At 47.1% G+C, this 15,084-nt stretch overlaps 1 protein-coding gene across 1 annotated transcript in view; it reads right to left on the bottom strand.

The window, feature by feature from the left end:
• The window catches only part of LOC115124344 (tyrosine-protein kinase CSK-like), a 34,258-nt gene continuing 19,174 nt past the window's right edge, over positions 1–15,084 (bottom strand). Inside the window, exons 5-11 of the mRNA XM_065022282.1 lie at positions 10,758–10,917; positions 10,346–10,445; positions 6,318–6,408; positions 6,110–6,183; positions 5,544–5,739; positions 1,767–1,853; positions 1–1,204 (exon numbers count right to left, since the gene is read on the bottom strand). Coding sequence (XP_064878354.1) covers positions 1,022–1,204; positions 1,767–1,853; positions 5,544–5,739; positions 6,110–6,183; positions 6,318–6,408; positions 10,346–10,445; positions 10,758–10,917 — 891 coding nt within the window. The 3' untranslated portion in view covers positions 1–1,021. The remainder of the gene's footprint in view (positions 1,205–1,766; positions 1,854–5,543; positions 5,740–6,109; positions 6,184–6,317; positions 6,409–10,345; positions 10,446–10,757; positions 10,918–15,084) is intronic.

Below are 15,084 nucleotides of genomic sequence, written 5' to 3' on the forward strand. Positions count from 1 at the left end.
TTAAGTGGAATGATTTAATCATCTCAGCAAAGTAAAAAATAACATTAGAATCAGGGCTTTTCATCCCACATGCACAGTTCCTTTGCGTTCTCAACTTTATTTATTTTACTCTGAATATTCCAAGACCCTTAAATTTATCTGTTACAAAATGATTCTTTTTTTTCTTCTCCATAATGTATTTTCCCTCTGGTACTCATGCTCTTTGTCATGTTACAGCTCATCAAATACTTCTTTTCCTGGAGGATTTGTCCTGCTTTCCAGTTTGGTAAATGTGAGATGAACACTTGTCCATAAGAGAGAAGGATGTGGAATGACAATTAGACAATGTATAAAACATAGAAAAATAGAAAGAAAGAAAAAAGGCAAGCGTGTAGAGGCGTGACGTGTCTGTGGGGATAGTCCTGCGTTCATTCTGGAGGCACTTTGGCACAGATTAATACCCTCTTAACCCGTATGGGTAGAGCGCAGGGACATGGGAAGTGTAATACCTGGCTCTGGGTGGATTCACACTACTGAGCCAAGCTCTACCTACTGCACTGGCCTGGTTATACATCTAATGTAAAAAAAAAAAAGAACATATTTGAGCCAGCACGGTGCGAGAGTGTGAAAGGAGTATAGTACGTCACGACAGGATTGGTTTGTTTGACACCGGGTACACACTGTAGTCAGCCAGACAGACACACCCACTACTGTACTGTAGTACAGGCAACCCTGAGGTGGTGGGGGGGGAGGGGGGATGCCAACAAGTGGCAAAAACATTTCAACAGAATGAGAAATGATAAAACATCAAGTCAGAAAAGCAGTGAACTTTTAACACAATCTGGTGGGATTGTTTCATTTATGGAGAAAAATAAAGGGAGGAAGGAAGATCTGACTGAGGTCTTGATAAAGGCAGGTCCCATCACAAAAGAAGAGCAATCCTTGTCTGTCCTCTCTCTCATCATTTCTCTACCTCCCCCTCTTCCTCAATGAAAGGAGAGCCACCCTTGTCCTCTCTCCCCTTCCTCCTATTCCTATCCTCTCAAAGGTAGAGCTCCTTGGCTAGGATATGATGCAGTTTCTCCCGGAGGACTCTGAAGCGGGGTCGCACCAGGGGGTCCAGGGTCCAGCACTGCTTCATGACTTCATACACCACCTCAGGACAGCCGTCCGGGGCGTCCATCTTGTAGCCCTTCTCTACGCGTGGTACCACCTCCTTCAGAGGCTGAGGGAGGAGGAGAAGGTCGGGATGAGGAAATCGGAAAATAATGAAAAGGTGAAGAGGGGAGTGGACACGGGAGTCATTTATAGAGGATCAGAGTGGACACGGGAGTCATAGAGGATCAGAGTGGACACGGGAGTCATTTATAGAGGATCAGAGTGGACACGGGAGTCATAGGGGATCAGAGTGGACACGGGAGTCATTTATAGAGGATCAGAGTGGACACAGGAGTCATTTATAGAGGATCAGAGTGGACACGGGAGTCATAGGGGATCAGAGTGGACACGGGAGTCATTTATAGAGGATCAGAGTGGACACGGGAGTCATAGAGGATCAGAGTGGACACGGGAGTCATTTACAGAGGATCAGAGTGGACACGGGAGTCATTTATAGAGGATCAGAGTGGACACGGGAGTCATAGGGGATCAGAGTGGACACGGGAGTCATAGAGGATCAGAGTGGACACATTTCAGATTTACTACATCAACTCTTAACTGCTTAGATTCATATATACTGTATAAGCTGTCACACACCTGCCAATCCGTCCAGGCAAAAATATACTTACAATTCTGGGGTAAGGCACTCGGCCAAAGGAGTAGATCTCCCACAGCAAGATCCCATAGCTCCACACATCTGACTTGGTGGAGAATTTCTGTTGATCAAGACAGCATTTTAGCTCATGTACAGTACATCATTAAAATGGTGCCAATCAGCAGTACAATACCATCAATATATTCTAAAATCTCAAGTCGACCTCTAAGCCCTACACTCCCTGTAGATCTCAGAGGATTAGGTAAGTGTAAGCAATATGGTGGTAGCTCCATTTTGTCCTCTTGATAGGCTAGATGGAATTGCTACCATATTGCTTTACACCTATCCAATCTCCTCCAATCAAAACAAGTTCCAAGAGCAGGGGGTTGGACAAACCTTTTGGCTCAAGGGCCACGTATAATGACAAAACATGTGAAGCCTTTATTCATTTTCACATCGACACAGCAACAACTGGTGAACTGTAGGTGTGCATATGCCTGCAGAACATTTCAGAACATCACCTACCCCTTGTTTTGTTGTGAACACATTTTTCACAAAATTGATATAATTTATATCATCACAGACACCGTCAAACACATACACAGATCCTGCATCTCTACCCTTGTAAAGTACAAACTTGAAAATATATATATATTATATGACTGGAGACATGCAAAATGTAAAAAGCAGATGTGTAAAAAATAATAATAAAAAAAGATTCTAAAATTGGATTGAAACATCCGTTTCCTTTGGAATGGTCTGTTTCTGTGAAAGCATATTAAGGAACAATTCTCATCTCCGTTGGGAGCCATATTTACAGTTATCCAATCACCTCAGGCCAAATCTGACTGATTAGTTATTACCTGTATCCAAGTGCATCGCTGGATAATTCTCACTGCATCACCATCACCATGGAAAAGCATCATCCTTGCCTACCCCAGTCACGGTTATGTGAGTCTTAAAATGTGAACAATGGGTCTGGGTCACCTATCTTGGCAAAGGGAATCAAAAAAAAGTCTGTGGTCATCTTTGTTATTGAGATTCTCATAAACAGCTGACAAGTGGTCATTTATTAAATTTGACCTGTGATGGGATTTGTTGTGATTCATGACTGAGAACGTTTGTTCACAGACATATCTGGACCTGAATAAAAACAAGGCTTTTATAATGTTTGGGAACTTAGTTACATTTCAGTGAGCCGTAGAACTGATGGTCTATTGTTTCCGTTTTGTACTTCTGCTTTTAAAACACTGTGTCACATTAGATGTCGATGAGCTATGTCCTACTATGTCCTGATGTGGGCGTGTTCAGTGTCGAAACATGAACAAAAGACCTGCTGCTCATTTGCCTGGAGAACAATCATAAGTTTGGCCTTGAACATCGTACGTTTGGCCTTGAACATCGTACGTTTGGCCTTGAACATCGTACGTTTGGCCTTGAATGCTTTCTTTCACGTTGGAATACAGTCCCAATGCACAAGAACACAATTTCCCAGCAGTTTCACATTTACATCTTTCAGATGGCCCAATACGTCCACACCGAAAGCAAAGTTGCCCAGCCAGTCTGTCTTTCAACTCGGGAAAAGTCATCAGGTATGTTCCTTGATACGTTTGGTAAAGCGCTCTCCCCTCTCAGTTCCCACACACACGTGGAAATACTTTCCTCAGGCTTAGCCAGCGCACATTTTAATGGTACAACAAGTCCTGGTGCTCTGCCTTTGTCATTGAGCATTTGAATGAACTGACAATGGTTAAGCCCCCTTTGCCCGTATAAAGTTGACAACTTTTACAGCTTTAACACACTTTTACACAGGACTTCCTGATGAATAATACAGTGAATAAATATTCATTTAGAGTTAGGGCTTTCTTTTACTCTGTCTCGTCATCTTTTTAGTAGGTTTTACCGGTTAGATTTGTTGATACGTTTGTCAGTTGGCTCCAAGGTAGATTAAAAAAATTCCAAGCAGTCAGAGCCTCCGTTTGTTCCAATGATTGATTCCATCGTAATAAGTTCCTCCGTTATTTCAAAGTTCTCATTTTTATTCCTGACAAAAATGTCAAGATGAGCGGTGTCTCTGATGTCAGTAGTCTCCTCCGGTAGAAAACGATCGACGCCATCTGTTTTTTTTCCTTCAACCTCGGGAGATTAGCTTCTCCTCTATGACTCCCACACGCCTGGTGATGTTCTGCGTGATAAACTAATGGTCTCCAATTGGTTTTTTACTCTCAGGACAAAATTCTACTTTGTACTGTCGCGACCATTACACTCTTTCACAAACTCCCTTTCAGCAAAAGGTTTGCTTTGCGATTTTATCTGCCACTATGTATCTCGCCTTAGCTACGGAGTCTTGAGTAGAACACCGTTTTAGCAAACGTATTTTTGGGGCTTTTAAAATTTGTGGCAAGTTGAGGCCTTCCTTGCCTTTTCCTGAGAGGACAGATTGCTAGCGTAGTTATTAGCATGCTTGCTTGAAAAATGACAATTGAGATTATATTCTTTAAGGAGAAGTTTATCTAAAGTTTCATGCATAACACGTGTATTTTCATCAACATTTATGATGAGTATTTCTGTAAATTGATGTGGCTCTCTGTAAAATCACCGGATGTTTTGGAACTACTGAACATAACGCGCCAATGTAAACTCAGATTTTTGGATATAAATATGAACTTTACAGAACAAAACATACATGTATTGTGTAACATGAAGTCCTATGAGTGTGATCTGATGAAGATCATCAAAGGTTAGTGATTAATTTAGCTCTCTTTCTGCTTTTTCTGACTCCTCTCTTTGGCTGGAAAAATGGCTGTGTTTTTCTGTGACTTGGCTCTGACCTAACAATCGTTTGGTTTGCTTTCGCCGTAAAGCCTTTTTGAAATCAGACACTGTGGCTGGATTAACGAGAAGTGTATCTTTAAAATGGTGTAAAATACTTGTATGTTTGAGGAATTTTAATTATGAGATTTCTGTTGTTTTGAATTTGGCGCCCTGCACTTTCACTGGCTGTTGTTGAGGTGGGACGCTAGCGTCCCGAATATCCCAGAGAGGTTAAACGGCAACACTTTCTTGGCATATTATTAGTAAAACAAATATTTTGCTGTCCATTCTTCTTTAAAACAACATTCAGTCCACTTCTCATTTTCGCAGCACTCATTTTTCACGTCAAAAGTCGTCAAGGAATGAAGTGGCTGTGATGACGGAGCGTGCCGCCAGGCCACAGCACCATATATTGGAAACACAGAGAGCACCGCCAGGCCACAGCACCATCTATTGGAAACACAGAGAGCACCGCCAGGCCACAGCACCATCTATTGGGGAAACAGAGCGCACTGCCAGGCCACAGCACCATCTATTGGAAACACAGAGAGCACCGCCAGGCCACAGCACCATCTATTGGAAACACAGAGAGCACCGCCAGGCCACAGCACCATCTATTGGAAACACAGAGAGCACCGCCAGGCCACAGCACCATCTATTGGAAACACAGAGAGCACCGCCAGGCCACAGCACCATCTATTGGAAACACAGAGAGCACCGCCAGGCTACAGCACCATCTATTGGAAACACAGAGAGCACCGCCAGGCCACAGCACCATCTATTGGGGAAACAGAGCGCACTGCCAGGCCACAATCTACAGATTCCTCCCTTTCTGAACACAACCCAGGGTAAACTTTCCATACCACGGCTCAAACTCGGGGCCCCCTCTAAAACGTGACCGCCCTCCTTGACAAAATACAAACCAGTTGAGCTATGGAAAACGATCACATTCGACAGCGACATTAAGAACATTTCCAGCTAGCTCGTTCTAGCCTACCTTTTCCCTCAGAGCCTCTGGTGAGGTCCACTTGATGGGCAGTTTGGCCGTGTCCTGATTGGATGAGGCCTCTTTGGTCAGGCCAAAGTCGCTGACCTTGGCGATGTTTTCGTCAGACACCAGAACGTTTCGCGCCGCCAGGTCTCTGTGGACAAAGTTATTGGCCTCCAGATACTCCATGGCCTCACACACGTCACTACGGAGGAGGAGGTGGTGGAGGGGGAGGAGGAGGAAGAGGAGGAAGAGGTGGAGGGGGGGAGGAGGAGGAGGAAGAGGAAGAGGAAGGAGGGGGAGGAGGGGAGGAGGAGGGACACAGGCAACATTTAGTTGAATTATTTCATGTACAGTTTACATCTGGTCTCTGTTCAAGTTGTTGGCATCGAGATACTCCATCGCCTCACACGCAAGTCACAATGGGGAGGGGGTGATGGGTCGACATGTAAAGAGTCTGACAATGCTAACCAAAATTGACGATGTTACAATTCCAACTGGCTGCTCTAAGCCACTGTCAACAGACTTCTGATAATATTATTGAAGATGTACAGATCAATCATTATCATACTCACAGTGAGAACTTGAGTAGACAATCCCCGAAGATCACTGTCCGGCCCCTGGAGCGCAGGTAGTCCACTAGACTGCCCTATAAAAAGACAAGTCTTCAGTTCTTTCTTTCTTTCTTTCTTTCTTTCTTTCTTTCTTTTCTTTCTTTTATATATATATATATATATTTATGAACTCCCTTTAACTTAACTGAATCATAAAGAGCCTTCCTACCTTGGCCATGTACTCGCTGACAATAAACAGGCTCCCCGTCTCCTCAACGATGACACCTATCAACTGAACCAGGTTATTGTGTCTCAGCTGCCTGCAGAAGAGGACCAACACACATTAGCAAGAGTTCAACATTTTAGAAAAGCTGTTTAAATAGCTGCACAGTAAACCAACACGTTTTATTCAACCAGAACCTCACAGATCAAACAAACACTGACCTAAGAAAACAATAAGGATGTTAGACACTTGACCAGAGTTGTGGTCCTCTCTGAAACTGACCAGAGTTGTGGTCCTCTCTGAAACTGACCAGAGTTGTGGTCCTCTCTGAAACTGACCAGAGTTGTGGTCCTCTCTCAAAGCTCTGAAACTGACCAGAGTTGTGGTCCTCTCTCAAAGCTCTGAAACTGACCAGAGTTGTGGTCCTCTCTCAAAGCTCTGAAACTGACCAGAGTTGTGGTCCTCTCTCAAAGCTCTGAAACTGACCAGAGTTGTGGTCCTCTCTGAAACTGACCAGGGTTGTGGTCCTCTCTTAAAGCTCTGAAACTGACCAGAGTTGTGGTCCTCTCTCAAAGCTCTGAAACTGACCAGAGTTGTGGTCCTCTCTCAAAGCTCTGAAGCTCTGAAACTGACCAGAGTTGTGGTCCTCCCCCAAAGCTCTGAAACTGACCAGAGTTGTGGTCCCCCAAATCTCTGAAACTGACCAGAGTTGTGGTCCTCTCTGAAACTGACCAGAGTTGTGGTCCTCTCTGAAGCTCTGAAACTGACCAGAGTTGTGGTCCTCCCCCAAAGCTCTGAAACTGACCAGAGTTGTGGTCCTCTCTGAAACTGACCAGAGTGTTGGTCCTCTCTGAAACTGACCAGAGTTGTGGTCCTCTCTGAAACTGACCAGAGTTGTGGTCCTCCCCCAAAGCTCTGAAACTGACCAGAGTTGTGGTCCTCTCTGAAACTCTCTGAAGCTCTGAAACTGACCAGAGTTGTGGTCCTCCCCCAAAGCTCTGAAACTGACCAGAGTTGTGGTCCTCTCTGAAACTGACCAGAGTTGTGGTCCTCTCTGAAACTGACCAGAGTTGTGGTCCTCTCTCAAAGCTCTGAAACTGACCAGAGTTGTGGTCCTCTCTCAAAGCTCTGAAACTGACCAGAGTTGTGGTCCTCTCTCAAAGCTCTGAAACTGACCAGAGTTGTGGTCCTCTCTCAAAGCTCTGAAACTGACCAGAGTTGTGGTCCTCTCTGAAACTGACCAGGGTTGTGGTCCTCTCTTAAAGCTCTGAAACTGACCAGAGTTGTGGTCCTCTCTCAAAGCTCTGAAACTGACCAGAGTTGTGGTCCTCTCTCAAAGCTCTGAAACTGACCAGAGTTGTGGTCCTCTCTGAAGCTCTGAAACTGACCAGAGTTGTGGTCCTCCCCCAAAGCTCTGAAACTGACCAGAGTTGTGGTCCTCTCTGAAACTGACCAGAGTTGTGGTCCTCTCTGAAACTGACCAGAGTTGTGGTCCTCTCTGAAGCTCTGAAACTGACCAGAGTTGTGGTCCTCCCCCAAAGCTCTGAAACTGACCAGAGTTGTGGTCCTCTCTGAAACTGACCAGAGTGTTGGTCCTCTCTGAAACTGACCAGAGTTGTGGTCCTCTCTGAAACTGACCAGAGTTGTGGTCCTCCCCCAAAGCTCTGAAACTGACCAGAGTTGTGGTCCTCTCTGAAACTCTCTGAAGCTCTGAAACTGACCAGAGTTGTGGTCCTCCCCCAAAGCTCTGAAACTGACCAGAGTTGTGGTCCTCTCTGAAACTGACCAGAGTTGTGGTCCTCTCTGAAACTGACCAGAGTTGTGGTCCTCCCCCAAAGCTCTGAAACTGACCAGAGTTGTGGTCCTCTCTGAAACTCTCTGAAGCTCTGAAACTGACCAGAGTTGTGGTCCTCCCCCAAAGCTCTGAAACTGACCAGAGTTGTGGTCCTCTCTGAAACTCTCTGAAGCTCTGAAACTGACCAGAGTTGTGGTCCTCCCCCAAAGCTCTGAAACTGACCAGAGTTGTGGTCCTCTCTGAAACTGACCGGAGTTGTGGTCCTCTGAAACCCCAGAGTTGTGGCTCTGAAACTGACCAGGGTTGTGGTCCTCTCTTAAAGCTCTGAAACTGACCAGAGTTGTGGTCCTCTCTCAAAGCTCTGAAACTGACCAGAGTTGTGGTCCTCTCTCAAAGCTCTGAAACTGACCAGAGTTGTGGTCCTCTCTCAAAGCTCTGAAACTGACCAGAGTTGTGGTCCTCTCTGAAGCTCTGAAACTGACCAGAGTTGTGGTCCTCCCCCAAAGCTCTGAAACTGACCAGAGTTGTGGTCCTCTCTGAAACTGACCAGAGTTGTGGTCCTCTCTGAAACTGACCAGAGTTGTGGTCCTCTCTGAAGCTCTGAAACTGACCAGAGTTGTGGTCCTCCCCCAAAGCTCTGAAACTGACCAGAGTTGTGGTCCTCTCTGAAACTGACCAGAGTGTTGGTCCTCTCTGAAACTGACCAGAGTTGTGGTCCTCTCTGAAACTGACCAGAGTTGTGGTCCTCCCCCAAAGCTCTGAAACTGACCAGAGTTGTGGTCCTCTCTGAAACTCTCTGAAGCTCTGAAACTGACCAGAGTTGTGGTCCTCCCCCAAAGCTCTGAAACTGACCAGAGTTGTGGTCCTCTCTGAAACTGACCAGAGTTGTGGTCCTCTCTGAAACTGACCAGAGTTGTGGTCCTCCCCCAAAGCTCTGAAACTGACCAGAGTTGTGGGAAACTCTCTGAAGCTCTGAAACTGACCAGAGTTGTGGTCCTCCCCCAAAGCTCTGAAACTGACCAGAGTTGTGGTCCTCTCTGAAACTCTCTGAAGCTCTGAAACTGACCAGAGTTGTGGTCCTCCCCCAAAGCTCTGAAACTGACCAGAGTTGTGGTCCTCTCTGAAACTGACCGGAGTTGTGGTCCTCTCTGAAACTGACCAGAGTTGTGGTCCTCTCTGAAACTGACCAGAGTTGTGGTCCTCTCTGAAACTGACCAGAGTTGTGGTCCTCTCTGAAACTGACCAGAGTTGTGGTCCTCTCTGAACCTGACCAGAGTTGTGGTCCTCTCTGAAACTGACCAGAGTTGTGGTCCTCTCTGAAACTGACCAGAGTTGTGGTCCTCTCTGAAACTGACCAGAGTTGTGGTCCTCTCTGAAACTGACCAGAGTTGTGGTCCTCTCTGAAACTGACCAGAGTTGTGGTCCTCTCTGAAACTGACCAGAGTTGTGGTCCTCCCCCAAAGCTCTGAACCTGACCAGAGTTGTGGTCCTCTCTGAAACTGACCAGAGTTTTGGTCCTCTCTGAAACTGACCAGAGTTGTGGTCCTCCCCCAAAGCTCTGAAACTGACCAGAGTTGTGGTCCTCTCTGAAACTGACCAGAGTTGTGGTCCTCTCTGAAACTCTCTGAAGCTCTGAAACTGACCAGAGTTGTGGTCCTCCCCCAAAGCTCTGAAACTGACCAGAGTTGTGGTCCTCTCTGAAACTGACCAGAGTTGTGGTCCTCTCTGAAACTGACCAGAGTTGTGGTCCTCCCCCAAAGCTCTGAACCTGACCAGAGTTGTGGTCCTCTCTGAAACTGACCAGAGTGTTGGTCCTCTCTGAAACTGACCAGAGTTGACCTGAAACTGACCAGAGTTGTGGTCCTCTCTGAAACTGACCAGAGTTGTGGTCCTCTCTGAAACTGACCAGAGTTGTGGTCCTCTCTGAAACTGACCAGAGTTGTGGTCCTCTCTGAAACTGACCAGAGTTGTGGTCCTCTCTGAAACTGACCAGAGTTGTGGTCCTCTCTGAAACTGACCAGAGTTGTGGTCCTCCCCCAAAGCTCTGAACCTGACCAGAGTTGTGGTCCTCTCTGAAACTGACCAGAGTTTTGGTCCTCTCTGAAACTGACCAGAGTTGTGGTCCTCTCTGAAACTGACCAGAGTTGTGGTCCTCCCCCAAAGCTCTGAACCTGACCAGAGTTGTGGTCCTCTCTGAAACTGACCAGAGTTGTGGTCCTCTGAAAGCTCTGAAACTTACGTCATAACTGAGGCCTCTGCGATGAAGGCCTGTGCCGTGGCGTCATGCTTGATACACTTCACAGCTACTTTGGTCCCTCTGTAGTCTCCCACCTTCACATCTGAAGAGAGAGAGACACAGACTCAGGATGGGTGTTTAACCCTTCCACATCCTGGAAATACCTGGGCTCAATAGTCATGGGAGGCCAATGAGCGGCACACTCTGTGTAAACACCCATCCTGCGCCTGAGTAAGTGAGAATGAGAGCATCCATTGAAGACCATTTTTCACACACACTCCAACAGAACAGATATTGGGTCCAGTGAACTGACATCCCAGAACAGGGTGTGACGCAGAGGAGTGACTGAGCCCCCCGAGGGTCTAACATCCCCATACAACCGCAGACATACATGGACAGGCACACACATACTTGCCTCCAAACTCTCCCTTGCCTATGGACTGCTGAATGTTAAGCTCCTTCCTGTTCAGAGCCCAGCCACTCCTAGAGAACTCATCCTGAGCTGCCACAGTTCCCTCCTCCAGCTTCGGCTTGATCAGTTTGGTGCAGAGACCATCTGCGTCTTTGGTATAGTGCTGAGGACAAGGAGAGGACAAAGAGAGAGAGAGAGAAGGCGTAGGTCAATAACATGACCCAGGAAGGGTTAAAGGTTGTGAATACTGGTGATGGTTGATGCGTTAGATTTTAACCAGGTTTGGGGTCAATTCAGGAAGTAAAGATAGAGTTGATCCCAACCCTGGTAGGAACTTTAGGATTTATTCAGCAGGACCTAGCAGTAACCAACAGAGGGCAGCATTATTAAATACAGCAGACCATTGGTTTGGGTTTAAAGTTTTAAAAAATATATATACACGCATGTCATCAACATGGACTGAGTTGTGGACCTAAAGCACATGTACAGTGAAGGAAGAGAGAGAGAGGGTGGTTTAGAAGGAAGGAAGGAAGGAAGGAAGGAAGGAAGAGAGAGAGAGAGAGGGGGGTTTAGAAGGAAGGAAGGAAGAGAGAGAGAGGGTGGTTTAGAAGGAAGGGAGGAAGGAAGGAAGGAAGAGAGAGAGGGTGGTTTAGAAGGAAGGGAGGAAGGAAGGAAGGAAGGAGGAGAGAGAGGGTGGTTTAGAAGGAAGGAAGGAAGAGAGAGAGAGGGGGGTTTAGAAGGAAGGAAGAGAGAGAGAGGGGTTTAGAAGGAAGGAAGGAAGAGAGAGAGAGGGGGTTTAGAAGGAAGGAAGGAAGAAGAGAGAGGGGGTTTAGAAGGAAGGAAGGAAGAGAGGGAGAGGGGGTTTAGAAGGAAGGAAGAGAGGGAGAGGGGGTTTAGAAGGAAGGAAGGAAGAGAGAGAGAGGGGGTTTAGAAGGAAGGAAGGAAGAGAGAGAGAGGGGGTTTAGAAGGAAGGAAGGAAGAGAGAGAGAGGGGGTTTAGAAGGAAGGAAGGAAGAGAGAGAGAGGGGGTTTAGAAGGAAGGAAGGAAGAGAGGGAGAGGGGGTTTAGAAGGAAGGAAGGAAGAGAGAGAGAGGGGGTTTAGAAGGAAGGAAGAGAGAGAGAGGGGGTTTAGAAGGAAGGAAGAGAGAGAGAGGGGTTTAGAAGGAAGGAAGAGAGAGAGAGGGGGTTTAGAAGGAAGGAAGGAAGAGAGAGAGGGGGTTTAGAAGGAAGGAAGGAAGAGAGAGAGAGGGGGTTTAGAAGGAAGGAAGAGAGAGAGAGGGGGTTTAGAAGGAAGGAAGAGAGAGAGAGAGGGTGGTTTAGAAGGAAGGAAGGAAAGAGAGAGGGTGTTTAGAAGGAAGGAAGGAAGAGAGAGAGGGGGTTTAGAAGGAAGGAAGAGAGAGAGGGGGTTTAGAAGGAAGGAAGAGAGAGGGGGTTTAGAAGGAAGGAAAAGAGAGGGGGTTTAGAAGGAAGGAAAAGAGAGGGGGTTTAGAAGGAAGGAAGAGAGAGAGGGGGTTTAGAAGGAAGGAAGAGAGAGAGGGGGTGTTTAGAAGGAAGGAAGGAAGAGAGAGAAGGGGTTTAGAAGGAAGGAAGGAAGAGAGAGAAGGGGGTTTAGAAGGAAGGAAGGAAGAGAGAGAGGGTGGTTTAGAAGGAAGGAAGGAAGAGAGAGAGAGAGGGTGGTTTAGAAGGAAGGAAGGAAGAGAGAGAGGGGGTTTAGAAGGAAGGAAGAGAGAGGGTGGTTTAGAAGGAAGGAAGAGAGAGGGGTGGTTTAGAAGGAAGGAAGAGAGAGGGGTGGTTTAGAAGGAAGGAAGAGAGAGAGGTGGTTTAGAAGGAAGGAAGAGAGAGAGGGGGGTTTAGAAGGAAGGAAGAGAGAGGGGGTTTAGAAGGAAGGAAGAGAGAGAGGGGGTTTAGAAGGAAGGAAGGAAGGAAGAGAGAGGGGGTTTAGAAGGAAGGAAGGAAAGAGAGAGGGGGTTTAGAAGGAAGGAAGGAAGAGAGAGAGGGGGTTTAGAAGGAAGGAAGAGAGAGAGAGGGTGGTTTAGAAGGAAGGAAGAGAGAGAGAGGGGGTTTAGAAGGAAGGAAGGAAGAGAGAGGGGGTTTAGAAGGAAGGAAGAGAGAGAGAGGGTGGTTTAGAAGGAAGGAAGAGAGAGAGAGGGGGTTTAGAAGGAATGAAGAGAGAGAGAGAGAGGGGGTTTAGAAGGAATGAAGAGAGAGAGGGGGTTTAGAAGGAAGGAAAGAGAGAGGGTGGTTTAGAAGGAAGGACGGAAGAGAGAGAGGGTGGTTTAGAAGGAAGGAAGAGAGAGAGAGGGTGGTTTAGAAGGAAGGAAGGAAGAGAGAGAGGGTGGTTTAGAAGGAAGGAAGAGAGAAAGGGGGTTTAGAAGGAAGGAAGAGAGAGAGAGAGGGGGTTTAGAAGGAAGGAAGAGAGAGAGAGGGGGGTTTAGAAGGAAGGAAGAGAGAGAGGGGTGGTTTAGAAGAAGGAAGAGGGAGGTGGTTTAGAAGGAAGGAAGAGAGAGGGTGGTTTAGAAGGAAGGAAGAGAGAGAGGGTGGTTTAGAAGGAAGGAAGAGAGAGAGGGGGTTTAGAAGGAAGGAAGAGAGAGAGGGGGTTTAGAAGGAAGGAAGAGGTGGTTTAGAAGGAAGGAGAGAGAGGGTGGTTTAGAAGGAAGGAAAGAGAGAGAGGGGTGGTTTAGAAGGAAGGAAGGAAGAGAGAGAGGGTGGTTTAGAAGGAAGGAAGGAAGAGAGAGGGGGTTTAGAAGGAAGGAAGAGAGAGAGAGGGTGGTTTAGAAGGAAGGAAGAGAGAGAGAGGGGGTTTAGAAGGAATGAAGAGAGAGAGAGGGGGTTTAGAAGGAATGAAGAGAGAGAGAGAGGGGGTTTAGAAGGAAGGAAGAGAGAGAGAGGGTGGTTTAGAAGGAAGGGAAGAGAGAGAGGGTGGTTTAGAAGGAAGGAAGAGAGAGAGAGAGGGTGGTTTAGAAGGAAGGAAGGAAGAGAGAGAGGGTGGTTTAGAAGGAAGGAAGAGAGAGAGAGGGTGGTTTAGAAGGAAGGAAGGAAGAGAGAGGGTGGTTTAGAAGGAAGGAAGAGAGAGAGAGAGGGTGGTTTAGAAGGAAGGAAGAGAGAAAGGGGGTTTAGAAGGAAGGAAGAGAGAAAGGGGGTTTAGAAGGAAGGAGAGAGAGAGGGGGTTTAGAAGGAAGGAAGAGAGAGAGGGGTGGTTTAGAAGGAAGGAAGAGAGAGAGGGTGGTTTAGAAGGAAGGAAGAGAGAGAGGGTGGTTTAGAAGGAAGGAAGAGAGAGAGGGGGTGGTTTAGAAGGAAGGAAGAGAGAGAGAGGGGGTTAGAAGGAAGGAAGAGAGAGAGGGGGGTTTAGAAGGAAGGAAGAGAGAGAGGGTGGTTTAGAAGGAAGGAAGAGCGAGAGAGGGTGGTTTAGAAGGAAGGAAGAGAGAGAGAGGGTGGTTTAGAAGGAAGGAAGAGAGAGAGAGGGTGGTTTAGAAGGAAGGAAGGAAGAGAGAGAGGGTGGTTTAGAAGGAAGGAAGGAAGAGAGAGAGGGGGGTTTAGAAGGAAGGAAGAGAGAGGGGTGGTTTAGAAGGAAGGAAGAGAGAGAGGGTGGTTTAGAAGGAAGGAAGAGAGAGGGGTGGTTTAGAAGGAAGGAAGAGAGAGAGGTGGTTTAGAAGGAAGGAAAGAGAGAGGGGGTTTAGAAGGAAGGAAGAGAGAGAGGGGGTTTAGAAGGAAGGAAGAGAGAGGGGGGTTTAGAAGGAAGGAAGAGAGGGGGGGTTTAGAAGGAAGGAAGGAAGGAAGAGAGAGAGGGGGTTTAGAAGGAAGGAAGGAAGAGAGAGAGGGGGTTTAGAAGGAAGGAAGGAAGAGAGAGAGAGGGTGGTTTAGAAGGAAGGAAGAGAGAGAGAGGGGGTTTAGAAGGAAGGAAGGAAGAGAGAGGGGGTTTAGAAGGAAGGAAGGAAGAGAGAGAGAGAGGGGGGGTTTAGAATGAAGGAAGAGAGAGAGAGGGGTTTAGAAGGAATGAAGAGAGAGAGAGGGGTTTAGAAGGAATGAAGAGAGAGAGAGAGGGGGGTTTAGAAGGAAGGAAGAGAGAGAGGGTGGTTTAGAAGGAAGGACGGAAGAGAGAGAGGGTGGTTTAGAAGGAAGGAAGAGAGAGAGAGAGGGTGGTTTAGAAGGAAGGAAGGAAGAGAGAGAGGGTGGTTTAGAAGGAAGGAAGAGAGAGAGAGAGGGTGGTTTAGAAGGAAGGAAGGAAGAGAGAGAGAGAGGGTGGTTTAAAGGAAGGAAGAGAGAGAGAGAGGGGGTTTAGAAGGAAGGAAGAGAGAGAGGGGGTTTAGAAGGAAGGAAGAGAGAGAGGGGGT

This window comes from Oncorhynchus nerka, linkage group LG9a (genome assembly GCF_034236695.1).
Source record: "Oncorhynchus nerka isolate Pitt River linkage group LG9a, Oner_Uvic_2.0, whole genome shotgun sequence".
Taxonomy (NCBI): Eukaryota; Metazoa; Chordata; class Actinopteri; order Salmoniformes; family Salmonidae; genus Oncorhynchus; species Oncorhynchus nerka.